We start from the raw sequence: 20,613 nt of genomic DNA on the forward strand, positions 1-20,613 counted from the left end.
TTATCTTATCTTTTATTCAATTTGATGTTTATTCTATTTTTTTATTATTTTATTACATAATTAAATATGTGACAATATTTCTTACCCAATACTTAAACAAACTTAATAAACAGGAAAAAACAAGTATCATCATATAGCCTACTTGTAATAGCTCATGGATAAATAAGTGAACACAATAAACCCCACAATGGGATGCATTAAAGCAATCATATATTAATAATATATATAAAGGTAGACTTTAACTATTTTAACTTAAAATTTTAACTATGTTCTTAGAACAAGGATATATTGCATAAATGTGACCTTGGACCACAAAACCAGTCTTAAGTGTCAGTTTTTCAAAATTGAGATTTATACATCTGAATAAATAAGCTTTCTATTGATGTATGGTTTGTTAGGATAGGACAATATTTGGCTGAGATACTTGAAAATCTGGAATCTGAGGGTGCAAAAAATCTAAATATTGAGAAAATCACCTTTAAAGTTAGCAATGCATATTACTAATCAAAAATTAAGTTTTGATATATTTATGGTATCCTAATGATTTTTGGCATAAAATAATAATTCTAATTTTCTAATTTTGACCCATACAATGTATTTTTGGCTATTGCTACAAATATACCCCAGCGACTTAAGACTGGTTTTGTGGTCCAGGGTCACAAATGTTTAGATCGGGGCATTAACTTTGCATCAAGTTGTCACACGTTTTAGCACAAGTATGTTTTTCTTTTCTTTTTTTTTTTTAACATTTTCTACTTCAGTAGCTCCTTAAAAAAACTTTAATAGCTACTTTAGCTAGTTCATTTTTAATATTAAATCAAATACAAATACAACATTAAATAGACTATAATACATTTTAAACACAAACATTTACTTTGAATAATAAAAATGTATTCTCAAATCCACCCATACAAAATTAACTAGCCTACAAATAGCCTAAACAATATCCTGACAAAAAGTGTGCCAATTAGCCCAAATCTCCCCTTATAGTTAAGTCAGCAGCACCATTTGAAGTTAGGTATATTAAAACCAACAGAAACTTTTTACAGTGCACATAAAACGAGATATGATGCAACCGCGTTGTGTTATAAAGTCATCTGGAGTCTTGTGACTCCTCCTGCGGTAGAATTTGGGCTGTTGTACTGCAGAATTTGATACTACCATGGCTCACGTGCCTCTTCGAGGCCTGAATAAAGGTAAAGTGGGATGTGCCTACTACGGTTTTCAACGGATATTCATACGTAAACAAAGAAAAAACAAGAAAAGGTGAATATTATATATATAAATAGTATTTGTATTACTACTTTTTCCGCTCTACAAATTTCAGGAAGTAAAAGCCGCATGGCTGCATCCTTGGAGATCGTGGTACCCGGCGCTGCATCCATTTGGTAGCACCCATCATCTGATGCTCTATCAAGGTCACCCGCGCAGAGCATCATGGGCGGCGGTGTCGGATGCTATTGGTCCCACCCCACGAGCACAATCCGCATCCTAACTCAAACCTCGCCGAATAAGGTTTTCCCGCATCACGAGGCGTTATGACGGAACAGCTGTCACAAGGCGTGATGCCAAATACGAGTCTCGGATAAATAAAGGGGCGGGGGCGAGGCTTTACGTGCGCGGTCGCCGGTATTCCGTCAAAAGTGAACGTGCGGTTGGTCGTGTATTTGCTGCTTGTGACGAATGAACGAATACATAATTGCCGGAGCGAGTTTCACCAGACTTCAGTGCCAGTGGGTCAACGGGATACGTGCACACGCGAACGGGTGGTCACGACGCACGAGAGATACGGTAACTGCAAACTCAATTGATGGTATAGCCTACGTTTAAATTGTCAGGTAGGCTATTTAAATAGTATGTGACTTACCATATTAGCCTGATGCTGATTATTGTGGTAGCCACATCTTCTATGATCTTATTTGACTGTTTAGTTTAATGAATTTGACGGCGTCTTCTTTAAGTGAAAAATAATAATGGACAATTGTGGTGAATGTTAAAATATTAGATGCATAGTGTGATCTATGTTTTTTGATGGTTATGAGACCTGCAATAGGCTAGTACAGTAGTATTCATGAAAGTGGGATGTTTTGGCGATTAAAATTACGAGAATATTTATTTTTGCATGTGTAAAATGTTTAATGATCAAAAACAGGTCTGAGGTGAAGAAGAGGCTATTCAAATCTACTTGTCAAAAAAGTGGAGTCAGCAATATGCAGAAACACCTGTTGTACGGCATTGTATAGTTTGGGGGGTTATTTAGGCTATTTAACTAAGGCTATTTATTGATTTATTATAGAATCGTTTTCTTCTTATTTTTTGGTGTTTTTGCACCATAGAATGAAGGTTTTGGGGGCTGGGGGGTCGTCACAAAAGGTTTGGGGGAGGGGTCAAAAAACAGTAGGCTTATATTCTCTTAAGCTTTTTAAGCATATAAGTACTTATTTATACATAAACATTCAGTTCAAAACGGTTTCCAAACATTCATTTTACCACAAAAGTTTACAAGTTCGCCTGAAGATGTAACTAACAGCTTTGCTGTTAATTTCAGGATGTAGCATTGGTGAAACAAAAATACTAATGTCATTTATTACTTAAATTATACATTTTAATATCATACAGGCTTATATGTCGCTAAAACGTTTGTGGTTTGCTTAACTTGTAACTTATGTGCTCTAAAAGATGTTGCGGGAGATGATAACCAAAGTCCTTTTAAGGGTATTCTGTAGTCTTTGATGATAACGCAACAGATTGTTTATGGAAAAAATGTATGACTCTCACACTTTTCCGCTCATTTACAAATGTTTTACAGTTTTTAAAATCAAAATAGTCACGAACAGCATCGCATCTCGGGCATAAGAAGATTGTGTGCCAAGTATCACGTTCACTCAGAATTCATCAGTCTTGGACGTTTCCACTCTGGCACAATGGAGGGGGAGAAGGTTGGTCCTTATGCTTTCCTCTATCAATACCGGCTGCTTTTGTGCTGTATTATAATTATATGTTCCCACATCGCTCTACATGTATTTAAATATGACATTTATGCAGTTTAATTGTATGAATGGGTTTACATATACTGTAAGTCTATGTGTTGCATCTTGAATGTAATTAATGTAGGCCTACCATAGATTCTTTGCATGACTTTGATTAACCATTTTAGTTATGCAAATTCTTCATATGTCTATACACCATACAGTCTTTGTTTCAGCACTGAATGTATGTCAAAAATCAATCAATATGATCAATAAGCAGTGTCATGCATAATCCCAGTGTGTTGCCTGTGTTTGCTGTAGTCTCATTGAAAGGAATGTCAATGCAGCTGTTACCCATAGGATGTTGCTATGACGATGAAGGAGTGGCTGAGATGCTGAGGACAGGATATTAAGGATATTAAGACCTATTGGGATGTAAATGTTTGGGAGAGACAATGAGAGAGAGGCAGAGTGGGTAGTGAAGTTGTTTGTATTGGACGTTTATTTCTATCCTCTTAACCCTCACAACATCAGCAGATTAAACCATTCTTGTGAGCAGATTAGATGATTTCATTCATAGCCCTCTACACATGTTATGACTTTTCTGTCCAGGTTGTCTTATAACTCTTTAATTAAAGCGTTTGACTCAGAATGCATTTGTCAGATGATGTTTGTTTCGAAACTTATTTCACTGAGTCATCGTGACTTTAGAGCATTTGTATGGGTGCGGAAGAGAGGGAGAGTGAGTAATAGGAATAATAGGATCAGATTAAAAGGAAATTGATCTACATTTCTTTCGGATAGTTACATCCAGTTGGTTTTGCTTAGATAAGACTAAATGTTGTGCAAGAAATGCCCTGCAACACTGCATCGACCTACACAAATGCATCCATGTCCTAGAAATACTGCTGTATTTATACAGTTTATGGTGAAGACTATACACTCCTTTTGTTTTGATATAGTCAATAATATCTTTAAGGTCACCTGTGTCGAATGTCTGACCATCTCAGCATCACACAGCCCTTCACAATTCACAGTGTCAGCACTGCTGTGTCCTGTTGCCCTAGAAACCTGGAATCTGTAGTCGCAGTGTTGTCTTACAGCTGGGGGCAGGGCCATTTTAGGACATGGCTGATTTGTGATGATTAAGATGAGCTCTTTAATAATATAATGTGTTGTTAGCTGCTGTCGTGTTTACATTTACTACATCAAAGCGGAGTGCAGTGTGACTACTGGATCTTTTTAGAGAATTCAGTCAAGCAAACATTAATGTATATAATGAATATGTATATGTGATTAATTTTAATAATACAATTATATAATTGTATTATATATATTAATAAATTATATATATATTTCTGTGCTTATAATAATTATTACTTATATGTTATTATTTCAGGAGTTCACAAAGACATTTTTCACTTATTTTATGTTGCTTAAATAATTATTATAATATATATGTAAATATTTCGGTCTATTACAGTTTGACAGATTTTATTCAGTCATTTTGCACATTATTGTCAACTAAAAGTATATGTCATTTTAGTCAGAACAAAATGAATGGACAACAAAATTATGACTTATGGCTAATTATGGCTGTCTGTTTTTTAAATTTTTTTTATTTTGCAGACGTAAATCTGTGATTCTCTTGAATGTCTCGACCTTTCTTGCTCTCTTTTTTTTTTTTTTTTGGAGAAATCAGTCAAGCAAACGTTAATAAAATAATCTAGCGGAGTAGCCAGTAAACTAGGACTTTAAAGAAACACACAACCCAAGAAAAAGTATGATTAACATGGCATCTATGTTTTTTAAATGTTATAGTCAATTGCGAATATCAATAACAGTCTTTATAAATAAATAGGCTACTTTAATCTCAGAACTCTCTTTTAAAGTCCGTATGCATGTTTAATTTTTATGATCAAAATGTGAAAATTTAAATAAAATAGGCAAAATAAAATGATGGACAACTAACCAACCTTGAACCTTTTCTCTCTTATTTTACAGAAGCAGGTGACATGCTACCTCCTGTTTTCTTTATCGACAGCTGTAATTGGCTCCCTGCAGTTTGGCTACAACACAGGAGTCATCAATGCCCCAGAACAGGTTAGTAGGTGTGTATGTGTGTTGTGTAGTACCAATCAAAAGTTCAAACACACATATACTATACGTTCAAACTTTTGGGGTCAATATGATTTTTTTAAAGATTTAAAGCAAGAATGCATTAAATTGACCAAAACACATTTATTTAGCACTTAATTAAAACGATTAATCAAATTCAGTAAATAAAATACACACATACACAAATGATAATATAGGAATTATGCAGTGGCCATCTTCAATGAAAACATTTTAACCTCTTAGAAACTGCGGGCGTTCTTTAATGCCACATGGATGGAGCGTTACGGGCAGCCCATCAAGCCGGGCATGTGCACCGTTGTGTGGAGTTTTGCTGTGGCCATCTTTAGTGTGGGTGGAATGGTGGGATCATTCAGTGTCGGTGTCGTAGCCAACAAATTTGGAAGGTGAGTGGAAAATCATCATGTGTAATATAGCAAATATTGCAACCTGTCCTCCAACCAATATGCCCGTATAGGTCGTTTGTCCAAATCCCTGAAATACAACCCGTTAGAGCGTATACTACAATTGTGCCCCTATCGGCAACAGGACATTTTCATATTAATGTTTTGTACTCTTATCTTATCTGCGTTGTAACTTGGGTATAGTGTAGCTCAGTTGGTAGAGCATTGCATTGCATGATGATATGTTATCATGCGATCATGGGTTTGATCCCAGAGAATGCACACACTCATAAAATAAGCACTAAAAATCATGATTTCTGTAAAGGGTGGGGTTAGGTGTGGTCATTTGTATGAATTAGCCACCTAGTAAAATATGTACAAATTACCGTGAGATCGGTGTAAAAAGTCCACAAATTGCATTTAAATAAACACGCATTTTGATTGGTAATGACAGTCATACGTCATTTCATGACGACAGACGCAACACGACACTGTCATTATTTTTACGCGCGCTAGAGGGCGCTTAACTTTAAAACGTAAATATAGGTCGCAATAAGGCGCTTGCACAAACAACCTATATTTACCTATAGGGTCGTTTTTTGTTGGAGGACATTAAATGAAAAGAAAGAAATCCTAAGCTTGTGACTTCTTCCGTGTCATTACTCAAATAGGTTTACATTTATTGGTAAAGACACATTGAGGTCATAGCCATGGCCTAGTGCTTAATGCATTTTCTTCTAGTACATCGCACCATGGATCTAATGCTTACACTATGGGTTTGAACCTGTCTTCCATGTAATTTATGCATCAGTAAAGTGGAAATGAACAGAGAAGTTTAGTGTTTTTCATTTATGTTGTTGTGCTGGGAAACCTCAGCCAGATAATACATCAGCTTATGTGAGTTATTCACAATGCCGCTTTAACTGGACAGTAAATGCTTCATTAATAATAAAAGCAGTTTACTGTAATGAGGGCACTCAGAGTAGAAGAGTTGACCTCTGTCTTCCTTTCTGCTTGAACACTGTCCACATTGTCAGAAAAACCTCATTCAAAGCAAGCATTCATGTGTGCTCAGTGGCCATTGTTCTTTTTCTGTGGCCTTCTCTGCCACTCTCCCTAGTTTTGGTTGGTTTTTGGTTTTGTCAGCAATAATCAAGAAGGAAAATATGCGTAATATGTTTGTCTTTTGTTTTTAAAGCACAAAGATTTTACAACACAATAAATAGTAACTAACTATATACTAATATAAGCTACCATTTAAAAGTTTGTGGTCAGAAAAAAAATAAAGAAAGAAATGGTTACTTTTATTCAGCAGGTGCTTTAATAATCAAAGGTGAAAGTAAAAACATGATGAAAACATATTTGTATATAGTTGGTGCTGATAGCCTTGTGGGCAGTGCACCTTCATGCAGCACCGTTGTGCTACGGGCATCCTGTTTTCGAATCCCAACTCAAGGACCTTTCCCCCCTATCTCTCTCCCACTTCGCTTCCCGTCAGTTCTGATCTGTCCTATTGTAATAAAAAAAAGAAGAATATATATTTATATAATTATTATTACTTGTATGTTATTCTTTAAGGAGTTCACAAGGACATTTTTCTCATATTTTGATTATGTTGATTAATCTTTTAAATGTTTAAATTATTAAATGATTGTTAAATTATTTTCTTTTTTGTGTTTAATTATTTGGTTAGCGTTTGGCATATTATTTTCAACCAAAAATAGTATGTATCATTTTAGTCTGAGCAAAATAGAATAAAATGAATGAATATGACATTGACTATATGTTGTGACATTTTCATCCAAGGACAACAATTGTGACTAAAACGAAAAAGGGTGCAAGTCTTAACATTGTGTTCTTCTCTTTCTTGCTGTCATTTTTCTCATTTCCTCTATTTGCTGTTGAATTAGTGTATCTAATTCAATTGAACTCCCTCTCTCCCTGTCTGTTTTTCTTTCCACAGACGTAAATCTATGATCCTCGTGAATGTCTTGGCTCTGATTGGTGGGGGTCTCATGGGACTGTGCACTCTCTGCTCCTCCTTTGAGATGATCATTGCCGGTCGGCTGGTTATTGGGCTGTTCTGTGGCCTGTTCACCGGTCTTACTCCAATGTATGTTGGGGAAGTGTCGCCCACTCCCCTCCGCGGGGCCTTTGGGACCCTGCACCAGCTTGGTGTCGTGGTGGGCATCTTAATCGCACAGGTACAGCATTCTATGGCACAGCAATGTAGTTTGTTGCCTTTACATTCGTTTTCAATTTTGGATATGACCAGATGGTTTATAAAAAATGTGTAAATCATTTCAAGAGCCTTGTGGCCTCATTATATGTTTGTGCCACAACAAAGCCTTCGGGAAATATCCCCTCTAATTAGTTTTGATGCACTTATGTTACATTAAGCTTGTAATTGAGTCTGCTGGTCCATTTTTAAGTCTGCTAGCCTAATTTATGCCATCATAACCTAATCAGTTTTAATTTGATACCTGTAAATGTTCAAATTTCTTATAAGGCGTGTCCTTTTCCATCTAGATTTTTGGTCTGGAGTATCTGCTGGGTTCAGATAAGCTTTGGCCTGTGCTTCTGGCTTTAACTGTTTTACCTGCCGTCGTGCAGTGTATACTGCTTCCGTTCTGTCCAGAGAGCCCTCGATACCTGCTCATTAACCTCAACGAGGAAGAACAGGCCCGTAAAGGTAAAAAAGAGATCACAAATGAGCTTTATCTCCACTGAGCTGCAACCATGCTTCACTGAACAGTTTATGCTGAAAGAACGTTTATAGTGGTGAAAGCAAAGTACAGCAAATATATCTTTTGCATTGCCTTTTGCTTCAAAAGCAAATGAAATAATCCATGATGGCTTTACAGAAGAGGAAGAAACTATCAGGAGATTGATTACATTAGTCAGAAAAGAGAAAGATGTCAAATTTGGCACCACTCCCTAAGAAAATACTCATGCATCAGCGTTAACCTAAACTATTTTTTTATTTGGTGAACAACGTTCATCTGTGTGGCAATGAAGTTGTGCCAAATGCACTTAACCTTATGTTTCCACTTAACGTTAATTATGCCTTTGAGAGTGCTGATGACAAAATGAGCTAAAACATCTGCTTAAACAGGAGCCCTTTATTAAATAGCATACAGGTTATCATTTACTGGAGCTGGATGATTAATTTTACACCAGATTATTACGCATATAAATGTGTAATAGATGTCAGATAGCACAGCTATCTTGGAAAATGCTTTTAAAAAAACTCTAAATTTCGCTCTGTTTTGAGCATCTTGACCAACCCGACACAGCAAACCCAGCTTTGAGCGGGACTATCTTTTAGTCAACCAGTGGCAGCTAAGAAGTATTCAGGAAACCTGTTTGAAAGCAATCAGTCTTTGCAGTTTTGTTTGGTGATGCTAGGTGTTGGTGAAATTACACACTTCCGCTTTAAGCCAGATAAAGTTTGTGAAATCATTTAAGATACATGCATAATATGGCAGGTTTTGTTAATATAACAAATGTGCATTTTCTTATTTTGTGTAAACATCATTACCTCATTCCATTTTCTGAGACATTCATCTTCAAAATGAATCTGTTTACCCATAACATCTAAGACGCAGGCTATTGGAGAATAACTTACTCAGTGTTCTGAATTCAGAATTCATGTAAATCAGAAGAACAGACATTACCATGTTTTTAGCAGTAGGTACTGACATAATTCTTGTTATTTTTCATAAACCTATAAACCATGAAGTTATTGATATAATTTGCTGCGAAGCAAAGTTTTCAGCAAAAGCTTGAGTCTTTAAGAGTCCCTGATCTTGACAAAAGACCAACAGCAGGTTTTGGCATGCTCTTTGATGTTGATGATGCAATAGTTGCCTTTTATCTTAGAATACATCTAAATATACACATACAATTAAGTTCAAATAAATAATACATTTAATATTATATTACATTTAATATTAAGCAGAACAACTGTTTTCAACACCAGATCAGCATAATAGAATGATTTCTGAAGGATTATTTGACACTGAAGACTGGAATAATGGCTCAAAATTCGGTTTTGCTGTATGTATGTGTTTGTGTGTATATATATATATATATATATATACATACATACATACATACATATATATATATATATATATATATATATATATATGTATATATTTATATTCATATAATTTATATTATATATATAAATATATTTAATATATAAACGTAACATATTTTTCTTAAATATATACATGCATGTGTATGTATTTATATATACATAATAAATATATACAGTACATACACATATGCTATGTAAACAAAAACTTTTATTTTGGATGCGATTAATCGTTTGACAGCACTAATATATATATATATATATATACAGTATATATATACATATACACACACACATACACACTGTATATAAACTTGGTAAGCATAAGCACTTCTTTCAGAAACATTCAACAATTTTGCCCGTGCCAAAATTTAGTAGTCTTTCTTGTTAGATTTGTATGACCAAAACTCCATTATTTTGTCCCTCAGCGCTGGTGCGTCTCCGTGGTTACGAGGATGTGGGAAAGGACATGCAGGAGATGAAGGAGGAGAGTTTGAAGATGGCTATGGAGAAGAAGGTGACCATCCCAGAGCTCTTCCGCACCGCTGCTTACCGCCAGCCTCTGCTCATCGCTGTCATGCTGCAGCTGTCCCAGCAGCTCTCTGGCATCAATGCTGTAAGTGACATACATTACCCATCATACACTGTGTGTCAGTCCTGTGTTGTGTGTTTCCCGCCCTCTTGTGTCCTTATTTGGTCATTTTCCTGTCCTTGTTTAGTTTGATTATGATTCCGTTCAGATGTGTGTATTAATTTTCTAGTTTTATCCTGTGTATACAAGTTCCTGTCTGTTTAGTTAGTGTCGTCTGGGCTACTCGTTACGTTTCCTTGTGTTCCTGTGTGTCTCAGCCCTGCCTTGTCTTGCCCTGTGGGTTTGGATTAAAGACTGTTTATTTAAGTTATTCTACGTCTCCGTGTTCCTCGTTCCTCCCCGCTGTGTGCACCGTGACAATGTGCTCGTTACTGCATACTACCTACAATTTTGAATGTGAAACAGTATGTATATTGTTTATAATATGCATACTTTATATATGCAGTAAATATTTGGATGTCTTATTATACTTGGAATGTGACCAAAGCCAAACTTTCATTATGTTCCAAAATGCAGTATCCTGAAATGCAATGTGCCGGATTTGACCTTACATTTTGAAGGTGACAAATGATTTCTGATATCAACCATGGTTTTTAACTTCCACTTTAAAGCTCATTATTTGGTCAGACTGTCAAATGTTTAATATACATTAGTGTTCTTGTTTTACTATCACTTTACATTCTTAGTTAACCATTTGGTCTTTCCTTTGTGTTTCTCAAAGGTTTTTTATTACTCAACTGGTATTTTTGAGTCAGCTGGAGTGAATCAGCCCATTTATGCCACTATTGGAGCTGGAGTAGTTAACACTGTCTTTACCATAGTATCTGTAAGTATTTTATCATTGAACTTCGTAAGAAATCTGTGATGTGTTTGAAATAACACTTTAATTTTATCCTTTTCTACAAGCTTTTCTTGGTGGAGAGGGCAGGACGAAGAACTTTGCACCTTATTGGTTTGGGTGGAATGGCTGTCAGCGCCTTGTTCATGACCATTGCTCTCTTATTGGTGGGTCCTGCTGTCTGTTTTTATTTTGCTGAAGATTCCAAACTGAATCACTGTAAATATCTGACCATTATAAGAATGCTAATGTCGTACCTGTATTTTCTTACCTTTGTCCCTGAGCAGAAGGAAATTGAGGCTCTTCGCTACCTCAGCATTGCTGCAATCTTTGCCTTTGTGGCCATGTTTGAGATGGGCCCTGGACCCATTCCCTGGTTCATAGTGGCTGAACTGTTTTCCCAGGGGCCACGTCCTGCCGCCATGGCCGTTGCAGGGTGCTCCAACTGGACAGCCAACTTCCTTGTGGGAATCAGCTTCCCTAAACTGGAGGTATGAGCTTAATTTAGATTAAACTTTTAAAAACAACTGACATTACTTTAACTACTTAAAACTACAGTATTGTTTTAAAGTGTTTTAAGATAAATATAGTAATATTGGTTATGGAGAACCAGCTTTACAAATAAACATTTCTGAAAAACACACACACATTTAAATTTTATGTTAAATTAGTGTATTATTATTATTCTCCTTATGGGAATTAGCTTATTAAAACTTTAAAAACTTATTAACTTATTAAAACATATTAAATCAATTGGCATTACTTTAACCACTTAAATCTACTGAATTAATTTTTAAAGTAAAACTATTAATAGTCTATATGGAGAACCAGCTTTTCAATGAAATATTTACATATGTATTTTTTTAAATCACTCACCTTGAAACTTGAATTTTTTTAACGCTAGTTAGTGTTTGAGCATAAACAATATCTGCAAAGTTGCGGCACTGAAAGTTCAATGCAAACAGAGATATCGTCTTTTAAAATTATGCCAGTTTAATGCCTACAAAAACATCACAAACCCCGCCCCCGGAAACATGCAACAAAGGAGGCGAGGCCATGCTGCGCTGCTTTAGAGAAGAGGAAGAAAAGTAGGGGTGCACGTAAAAATCTATTCATATATGAATTATTGAATATTATGCCTTCTAACGATTCTAATGGATTCACAAGTTTCAAAATCAATGTTCTAAATCAGCGGTTCTTAATCATGTTCCTCGCGTCGCCCTGCTCTGCATACACTCTGCATTTCTCTCTCTCTCTCTCTCTCTCTTTCAGTCTCTCTCTCTTTCTCAATCTCTCATTCAGATCACCAGCTCAGCTCAAACAATGAACTTTTCCATTTATACACTTATTTTCACATAGCTACGAGAAGTGTTATACATGTGCGGTTGCCGTACTGTATTAAAGCTTTAATCAGCATAAAACTGTATATTAAAAGCTAATGTCTCGGTTACATTTGTAACCCTCGTTCCCTGAAGGAGGGAACGGAGACGTCACGTCGGATGACCGACGAATTAGGATCTCGCCAGAGAGACCAATCCACTTCGAGTTTAACTAAACGAGCCAATGGACATTGGCATGCGATCATTGCATCCAGCTGCCGCTGATCACAGCGTGAGTATAAGAGGCAGTAGGTGCACCGCATTAATTCATGCTTTCGCTGAGGAGCCGAGCCGGAGACCCGGCCGCTCAGCGGTGGTACAGCGACTGTGGCGACGGGACGTGACGTCTCCATTCCCTCCTTCAGGGAACGAGGGTTGCATACGTAACCGAGACGTTCCCTTTCAGTCGGTCACTCCGAGTCACGTCGGATGACTGACGAATTGGGATCCCTACCAAAACGCCACAGGAGCTGCCCCTTCCAGTGCCCTGTGTAGGCCCCCTGATCCTTCCTATAAGGCAGACGATAGGACCGGGCTCTACACAGAGAAGATCAACTACTGTTGTTCCTTGAGCAACCCAGACAGTAGGACTTGGATAACACTGGGAAGCGTGCCCTTCCGTTTGGAAGAGGCACACTGCGGAGTCACCTCCTCCCAGAGGGGGTTAAGTGGTATTTAGACATGTGAAGTAACCCCATAGGGCCCTATTGCACATGGAAGTCTCTGAGATGGCTTAGGCTGCATCATTAGAGATGGCAGAACGTGGTCTGCCAGGGGAAACACGGCTCTAATAAGCATACCGTGGAATACACATATGGGATCCCGGCAGGGTCTCTCATATGGGCACTAGCCTCACATCAGATTTCAAGAATTCATTGGCTGAAAGGCCTGGCGCCGGACACTCCGCCACATCCAGACGCCGGAGTGCTGGAAGACTCGACAGGGTTTGCCTGGTTAAGGAACTCTCTGGAGAATTAGGCGTAAGAATGCCGCTAGCCGACTCTGAGCCGGGCCTCTCAGTGCCACTACCCGTTTGAGGTGAGAACACGGGAGGAAACCGGTTCGACACGTAGGCTATAAAACCTAGCGAAAGTGTTAGGAGTCGCCCAACCTGCAGCTCTACAGATGTCTGCTAGCGAGGCACCACGAGCCAGCGCCCAGGACGATGCGACACCTCTAGTGGAGTGAGCACGCAACCTGAGCGGGCAGGGCACACCTTGTGCTTCATAGGCCAAGGTGATGGCATCCACTATCCAGTGGGCCATCCTCTGCTTGGAGACAGCCTTCCCCTTCTGCTGTCCTCCGTAACAGACAAAGAGCTGTTCTGAGGTCCTGAAGCTCTGAGTTCTATCCACGTACTGTCGCAGTGCGCGTACAGGACAGAGCAAAGCTAGGGCTGGGTCTGCCTCCTCCAGGGGCAGCGCTTGCAGGTTCACTACCTGGTCCCGGAAGGGAGTGGTAGGAACCTTGGGCACATAGCCCAAACTCAAGGCACGATTTGTCGACCAAAAATGCCTGCAGTTCCCCCACCCTCTTGATCGAGGCCAACGCAGTCAGGAGTAGGGTTTCAGAGAAACTTCAACTCGACTGACTGCATAGGCTCGAAGGGGGCAGTTTGTAGGGCTCTTAGCACCAATGCCAAATCCTGTTGGGCCAATATGGAGCCCTAACAAGACCTGCTCCTCGTCGTCCCTGATCTTGCACAGTGTCTGTGCTAGCAGGCTCACTGGGGGGAACGCATATTTGCGCAGGCCGGTGTAATCTGAACCCGGTGAGTACCGCGTCTCCACGCCCACCTTGGGACTCGGCCATGGAGCCAGTGCTGAAGCAGTCTCATATGGAGCAGACCGAGCGGAACTATCGCCGCAGCTGCAGCCATATGCCCCAGGAGCCTCTGAAAGTGTTTCAGTGGGACCGCCATCCTGCCTGATAAAGTCTTGAGGCAGTTCAGCACCGACTGAGCACGTTCCTGGGTGAGGCGTGCTGTCTGGTTGACCGAATCCAACTCCATGCCGAGAAAAGAGATCCTCTGCGTTGGCACGAGTTTGCTCTTTTCCCAGTTGACCCGAAGACCCAACTGGCTGAGGTGCCTGAGCACCAGTCCCTGTGTGCGCACAACTGCTCTTGAGACTGTGAAAGTATGAGCTAGTCGTCGAGGTAGTTGAGGATGTGCACACCCCGATCTCTCAGGGGAACAAGGGCCGCCTCTGTGACTTTGGTGAAGACACGAGGCGAAAGGGACAGCCCGAAGGGCATGACCTTGTACTGATATGCCCGACCCTCGAACGCAAATCGCAGGAATGGCCTGTGTCATGCGAGAATCGAGACATGAAAGTATGTGTCCTTCAGGTCGATCTCTGTAAACCAATCTAGGGGACGGACGCATCCAAAAATGCGTTTCTGCGTCAACATCTTGAACGGCATCTTGTGAAGTGCACGGTTCAAAACTCGCAGATCCAAGATCGGTTGTAACCCACCGCTTTTCTTGGGCACAATGAAGTAAGGGCTGTAAAACCCCGACCTCATATCGGCTGGAGGGACCGGCTCTATCACGTCCTTCGCCAGCAGGACTGCAATTTCCGCACACAAGACAGGGGCATCGACGGCCTTGACTGAAGTGAACCGGATGCCCCTGAACTTGGGGGGACGCTGGGCAAACTGAATCGCGTAGCCGAGTCTGATGGTCTGCAGGAGCCACCGAGCGCTAGCCAGGCTCCGAGAGACCATACCAGCGGGACCAACGGGGCCACTGACGTATCCACAGTGGGGCAGCGAGGTGGAACACAGGGACCCGGCCTGGAGCCTGTGACGGCCTGGCCTGTGACGGCGGGGGGCGGGGTCTGGGTGTGCAGTGTAACACTCACCTGATTCCTCTTCGTGAGGGAGGAAACACAGGAACCCGGCGTGTGACGACTTGAAGCGGGGACTCGAGTGCTACCGCCCTTAGCTGGTTCCACGAATGGGCAGGAGGGGTGCTCTTGGGCAACCCACTGCTGCCTGCTGGCGAGAGAGGAGGAGGGAAGTGATCCCGTGATGCACGGTTCACCACTCTCCTCCTCTTGAGACCCAGACATTGAGGAAACCGCTCTTTTATTGATGTTTGATGTAAAAAAAACAAAACGAAACAAAAGATTCTCCACCCGGCCCTCCTCCGGGGAAGGGAGTGGTGCGGTCACCATCTCCCGACGAGCAGTCTCCTCCATCTCTGGGTCGCCCGTCCCAGGGCCTCTTGCACTTGCGCTTGCTGGGCTGGGCGTCCTGCCTGCGACCGGCTCCACGACGCTGCCTGGTGGAAGGCTGCTGCGGCTGTGCAGGAGCAGGGGCGGCCGCAGGGGGGCACCCACGGCGACGAGCAGGCTGAGGGGCTGCCGCCGGGGTGGAAGCAGCAGGTTTCCTCTGGCGCATGATGTGTTTGATCGCCTCAAGTCTACTTCTGAGCTGCCGAGAACTGCTGGGCAAAGCTCTCGACAGCGTCGCCGAAAAGGCCGGTCTGCGACACGGGAGCATTCAGGAACTGTACCTTCTCTTGCTCCTTCATGTCAGTGAGACACAGCCAGAGATGGCGCTCCTGGACCACTAGCGTGGACATCGCACGACCCAGAGACTGTGCGGTCACCTTCGTCGCTCGAAGCGCGAGGTCCGTCGCAGCACGCAGCTCATGTAGAACCGCCAGGTCGTGACCACCCTCGTGTAGGTCTTTCAGGGCTTTGGCCTGGTGGACCTGCAGTAACGCCATGGCATGGAGGGCAGAAGCCGCCTCCCCACAGGCTCTATAAGCACTGCCAGTTAGACCTGACGAATACTTACAGGCCCGCGAGGGGAGACACGGGTCACCCAGCAGAGTTGTAGCGGCTGTTGGACATAGTTGCATGGCCACAGACCGCTCCACAGAGGGGATGCCTGCGTACCCCAAAGCGGCTCCACCATCGAGGGTGGTGAGGGGGGAGGAGCCACAAGATTTGTTTCGGGCAGTGAAAGGTGCCTTCCACGATCTTGTGAGCTCCTCATGCACTTCCGGGAAGAATGGCACCGGAGGAGGGCGCTGAGAACTAGCGCGACCCCCACCGAGAAACCACTCGTCTAGCCTCGAAGGATCGGGACGCGGTGGAGGATTCCACCCGAGTCCGACATTCTCGGCGGCCTGGGAAAGTATAGCCGTCATCTCTGGGTCTGGCTCGGACAACGCTACCACACCCGAAGGGAGCAACGCAGCCAGGTCGTCATCCCCAGAGAGAGAGGGCTCTCCCTCCGATGCAGCGATCGACATCTGGTCGTCAGAGGGGGCACCGAAGGAAACGCACAGTGCACTCTGTCCAGAAGAGGGCCCAGCGCGCTCCTTCGGCAGCTCCACCGGCTGCGGAGTGCTTGAGGGGTGAGTAACTCCTCTTGGGGAAGCCCTCACTGTCACCCTCAGATCAACTCTGACTCCACCGGATACAGCGCCGCCCCGGTTGCCAGGACGAACGCTGGATCGCGGCAGGCAGAGGACTCCGCCATGTTTGACATAACGGAGTCAATTATGCAACTCCGAGATGGTCATGTCCCCACAAGAAGAACATGAACCATCCACGAAAGTTTCCTCAGCGTGCTGAATGCCCAGACACGTGAGGCAGCGATCATGACCATCCTGAGGCGCCAGGAAACGACCACACCCAGAAACGCACGGGTGAGAAGACATCTTTAAAAAGACGCGATGACCCGTGTTACTCTTTTAGAGAAATTACTCTTTCAGAGAAATGCTCTTTTAGTGCTGAAGCACGCAGGGGAGCTGGCCACCGCACACTCCTAGTGTTGCTGTCAGCAGAAGACGAACTTTCTCTCCCACCACCGACGTGACACGTTAGACTGTATTATAGATTATAATACATTTTTATCTCATGACTAGTGGGTTATTGTTATCTTATTTTATGTTAAATTAGTGTATTATTCTCCTTGTGGGAATATAGTTTCCTAAACCAGAGAATTGGAGTTACGAGTTTAAAGGGATAGTTCACCCAAAAATGAAAATCTGAACACAAATTAAGATATTTTTGATGAAATCCGAGAGATTTCTGACCCTCTATTGACAGCAATGTAACTGCAATGTTCCCAGGCCCAGAAAATGCAGTAAGGACATTGGTAAAACAGTCACATCAGTGGTTCTATTTTTATGAAGCTACAAGAATACTTTTTGTGCGCAAAGAAAACAAAAATAACGACTTTATTCAACAATTCATCTCTTAAATTAATTCATTAAATCAATAGCTTCAACCACTTAAAACTAATAATTGTTCTAATATAGAATATTTTTATCTCATAACTACTTATCGTGATTTGATTTTGTGGCAAAATGTGCGCGCAATGTCAGAATGAACTTTTTTCTTATTGTTTGTGAATTACAGGAGCTGTGCGGGCCATATGTCTTCATTATATTTATGATCTTCCTCATCATCTTCTTCATCTTTACGTACTTCAAAGTACCGGAGACCAAAGGGCGAACGTTTGATGACATCGCCCGTGGTTTTAGCGGGGCTCCGCCTCCAGCTGCCACCTCCGTGGAGGAGCCCGGCAGAGCCGCACTTCCTGCCTCTCCGGTCAAAGAAAAGGTCCCATTGGTGGAAGCTTCCAAATCTTCCTCAGAACAGGGTGCAAGCTCATCTGAGAAAGCTGCGGCAGATGCCAAAAAGGTGGAGGAGAAACCGAGCTCAGTTACCCAGCCACTGGTGGATTCTAGTAAAGAGGAGAAATCTAATTCCACCATCTAAGAAACGATGTAACTATATAGCTTAATTCGATTAAAGCCATGACATGTACCACTGAAGATAGAAATATAATACTAGAGATTTATTTACTGGAAAGAGATTATTTAGGGTAAACAGATTATGAAAGGAACCACAGTGGAGAGTGACAGATCTCCTAGACATATTTTGAAAGGATACGAGATCTCATAGTACATGTGCTTTATTTTATTGTGTAGTTTGACAACTGATGGTTTGGTGCAATATTGATTCATGTTTTAAGGGTTTTATCCTTTTATCCTCATTCCTGTTTGTGCATTTTTAGTGCAGTCTTAATGTGAATTATCAAATTGGACATAGTTTCCTTTATCAACTCAAACAGGGAAATAAAAAAAAAGGGAATTTTGCCATTTGGCCTTCATAGTTCTCACCTTTTTTTAACTGTCAAACATCTTTTTCTTTTTTGCTTATAGAAAAACCAAAGTGTTTTTCCCTTGAATGATAGCTGGCGATCATCATAATCTTGAGGTTTTTGCACTGACGATATTTATTTTGTATAAAATATAGTGTATACATTTTCATTACTTCAGATCACTACTACCATCAAATTCACTTAAAACATATAATTAATTGTCATTAAAATATTTATATTTATAGGAAGTGCTTAACTAGTTGAGCTTATGCCAAGAATAAAATCGCTAGTTTACTGCCAAAAATAATACATTTAAAGAAACAGACTCTTCAGATAAATACATCACTCATTTATCTAAAATCACAGTAAAGGTTGTATTGTAGAGGATGCAAATGGACCAACCAGTGTTCAGTGAATTTCACAGTATATACTACTATATATACAGTCTCAATAACTAAACAAGCTCACATTTCATATATCCAAGATTAAGATTTTTAGCAAATGATGTAATCAATGAAAATTTGCTAGATTATGACCATTAATACCGCTACTGAACTTCCTGTGCTTGGTGATTTAGTATTTCAGCGTTACATGTGCTGCACCGTCTCACTTCGAGGTTTGACAGAGTAGTGAGACAAGTCTCACCTGATTTTAATAAATGTGTTTATAATAGTAGTTTTGCATTTTCCGACATTCTGTTTTAATCCCTTTCATAGAGAACACATATAGTATTTTTTTGTTCATACATTTATTTTTTACTTTTGGTTACACTTTATTTTGATAGTGCACTTTAGACATTCTACTAACTATAACTACATGTCAACTAATTCTCATTCATTTGCAACTACATGTCTACAGACTCTCAGAGTAGACTGTTAGGGTAGGTTTAGGGTTAGTAGAATAAGTTGACATATACTTGAAAAGTTTCTCAAAGTCATTATGTTGTGTGTTGTGGACCCATCAAAATAAAGTGTTAGAAGATATTAAGCAGTCTACAGTCTACTAATATTCTAATGACTGCTAGTTGACATGTAGTTGCCAAGTTACTTACTGTTAGCAGAATGTCTAAAGTGGACTATCGAAATAAAATGTTACCTTACTTTTATTAGAGAATCTTTACCAATAATTTCTATTATGTAAGTCGATAGACGCTTTATCCTGCCATTGCTTAGGTGTTGCTATTTTTGTCTAGATATTGAATGTGAAAGTATTTATTAATAAGCACATTTATATGCCAGGGGTAATATGAAGAACTGCGTTTTCCCATTCTGATGTCTTGTGGTCATGTATGTGTTGCACGGAGAGAAACTCCAAAAAAAGACCAAGAAAGACAACATTCCTCTTGCAATAATGCACTGTGGTTTGTATTCCTGCGGTCAAGAGCAGCTTCACATTGAGCCAGCCATCTTCTAACACTAGCAAACACAACCATCTTATTAACTGTTTATACCTTTCACATATTGTATCTTTTACTGTGCATAATGTACACAACTCATAGTTACTTGCTTACTGTACAGTTAGAAGAGCATTACCCTGTAAATACCTAAGTTCATGTTTCTGTGTTGAATGGTATAATTGATGTAATTGCAGGTCAAACGGAGAGTGTCTGCTAAACAGAAGTGTTGATGTTTTGACGTTTGTATATTTTATGATGGCTTTTCCTGAATGTGTATCAAAATCATGAGTGGTACTGTGTACAGTTGTTGTATTATTTTGTGAATAAATAGTCTAAATTATTTCTTCTCTTGTTACTTCTGTTTCCTAATTGTTAATAGGATACATCAGATTCAGTGAAGTATCTATAATACAGTAACATTTGTGGTATTTTGGAGTAGCTATAGTAATTGTCCTCACAAAAATATATTCAAGATAACTAAAGTCATAAAGAGAACTGTTTTTACTCAATGTGCATATAAATAACAATATGAATTTGATAATGAGTATGTATAGTTCTTTCCGATAACACAAGTTAGTATTTTTAATCACTGAACTGATATTCAAATAACACACCGTCATTTGTCTCCAATCATTCTTGCATAACTATATTTGAAGCCAATCAGATTTTAGCATCACTCATTTGCGACA

At 40.5% G+C, this 20,613-nt stretch overlaps 1 protein-coding gene across 3 annotated transcripts; it reads left to right on the plus strand.

Annotated features, from left to right (window-relative positions):
- The first annotated feature begins 214 nt into the window (after positions 1 to 214).
- On the plus strand, positions 215 to 20,257 carry slc2a3a (solute carrier family 2 member 3a). Of its 3 annotated transcripts, XM_058753992.1 has the most exons (12): positions 230 to 1,196; positions 1,328 to 1,791; positions 2,810 to 2,939; positions 4,974 to 5,072; positions 5,331 to 5,491; positions 7,452 to 7,692; positions 8,018 to 8,180; positions 10,019 to 10,206; positions 10,904 to 11,008; positions 11,089 to 11,187; positions 11,308 to 11,511; positions 17,781 to 20,257. In XM_058753992.1, exons 3-12 carry the CDS (start codon positions 2,925 to 2,927, stop codon positions 18,141 to 18,143), a joined length of 1,638 nt encoding a protein of 545 aa, XP_058609975.1. In that variant the 5' UTR covers positions 230 to 1,196; positions 1,328 to 1,791; positions 2,810 to 2,924; the 3' UTR covers positions 18,144 to 20,257. The 3 variants fall into 3 exon arrangements, with proteins under 3 accessions (XP_058609974.1, XP_058609973.1, XP_058609975.1); XM_058753991.1 differs by having other exon boundaries at positions 215 to 1,196; positions 1,328 to 1,838; positions 11,089 to 11,511; XM_058753990.1 differs by having other exon boundaries at positions 215 to 1,196; positions 11,089 to 11,511.
- The last annotated feature ends 356 nt before the right edge of the window (positions 20,258 to 20,613 follow it).

Source organism: Onychostoma macrolepis, chromosome 19 (genome assembly GCF_012432095.1).
Source record: "Onychostoma macrolepis isolate SWU-2019 chromosome 19, ASM1243209v1, whole genome shotgun sequence".
NCBI classification, from domain to species: domain Eukaryota; kingdom Metazoa; phylum Chordata; class Actinopteri; order Cypriniformes; family Cyprinidae; genus Onychostoma; species Onychostoma macrolepis.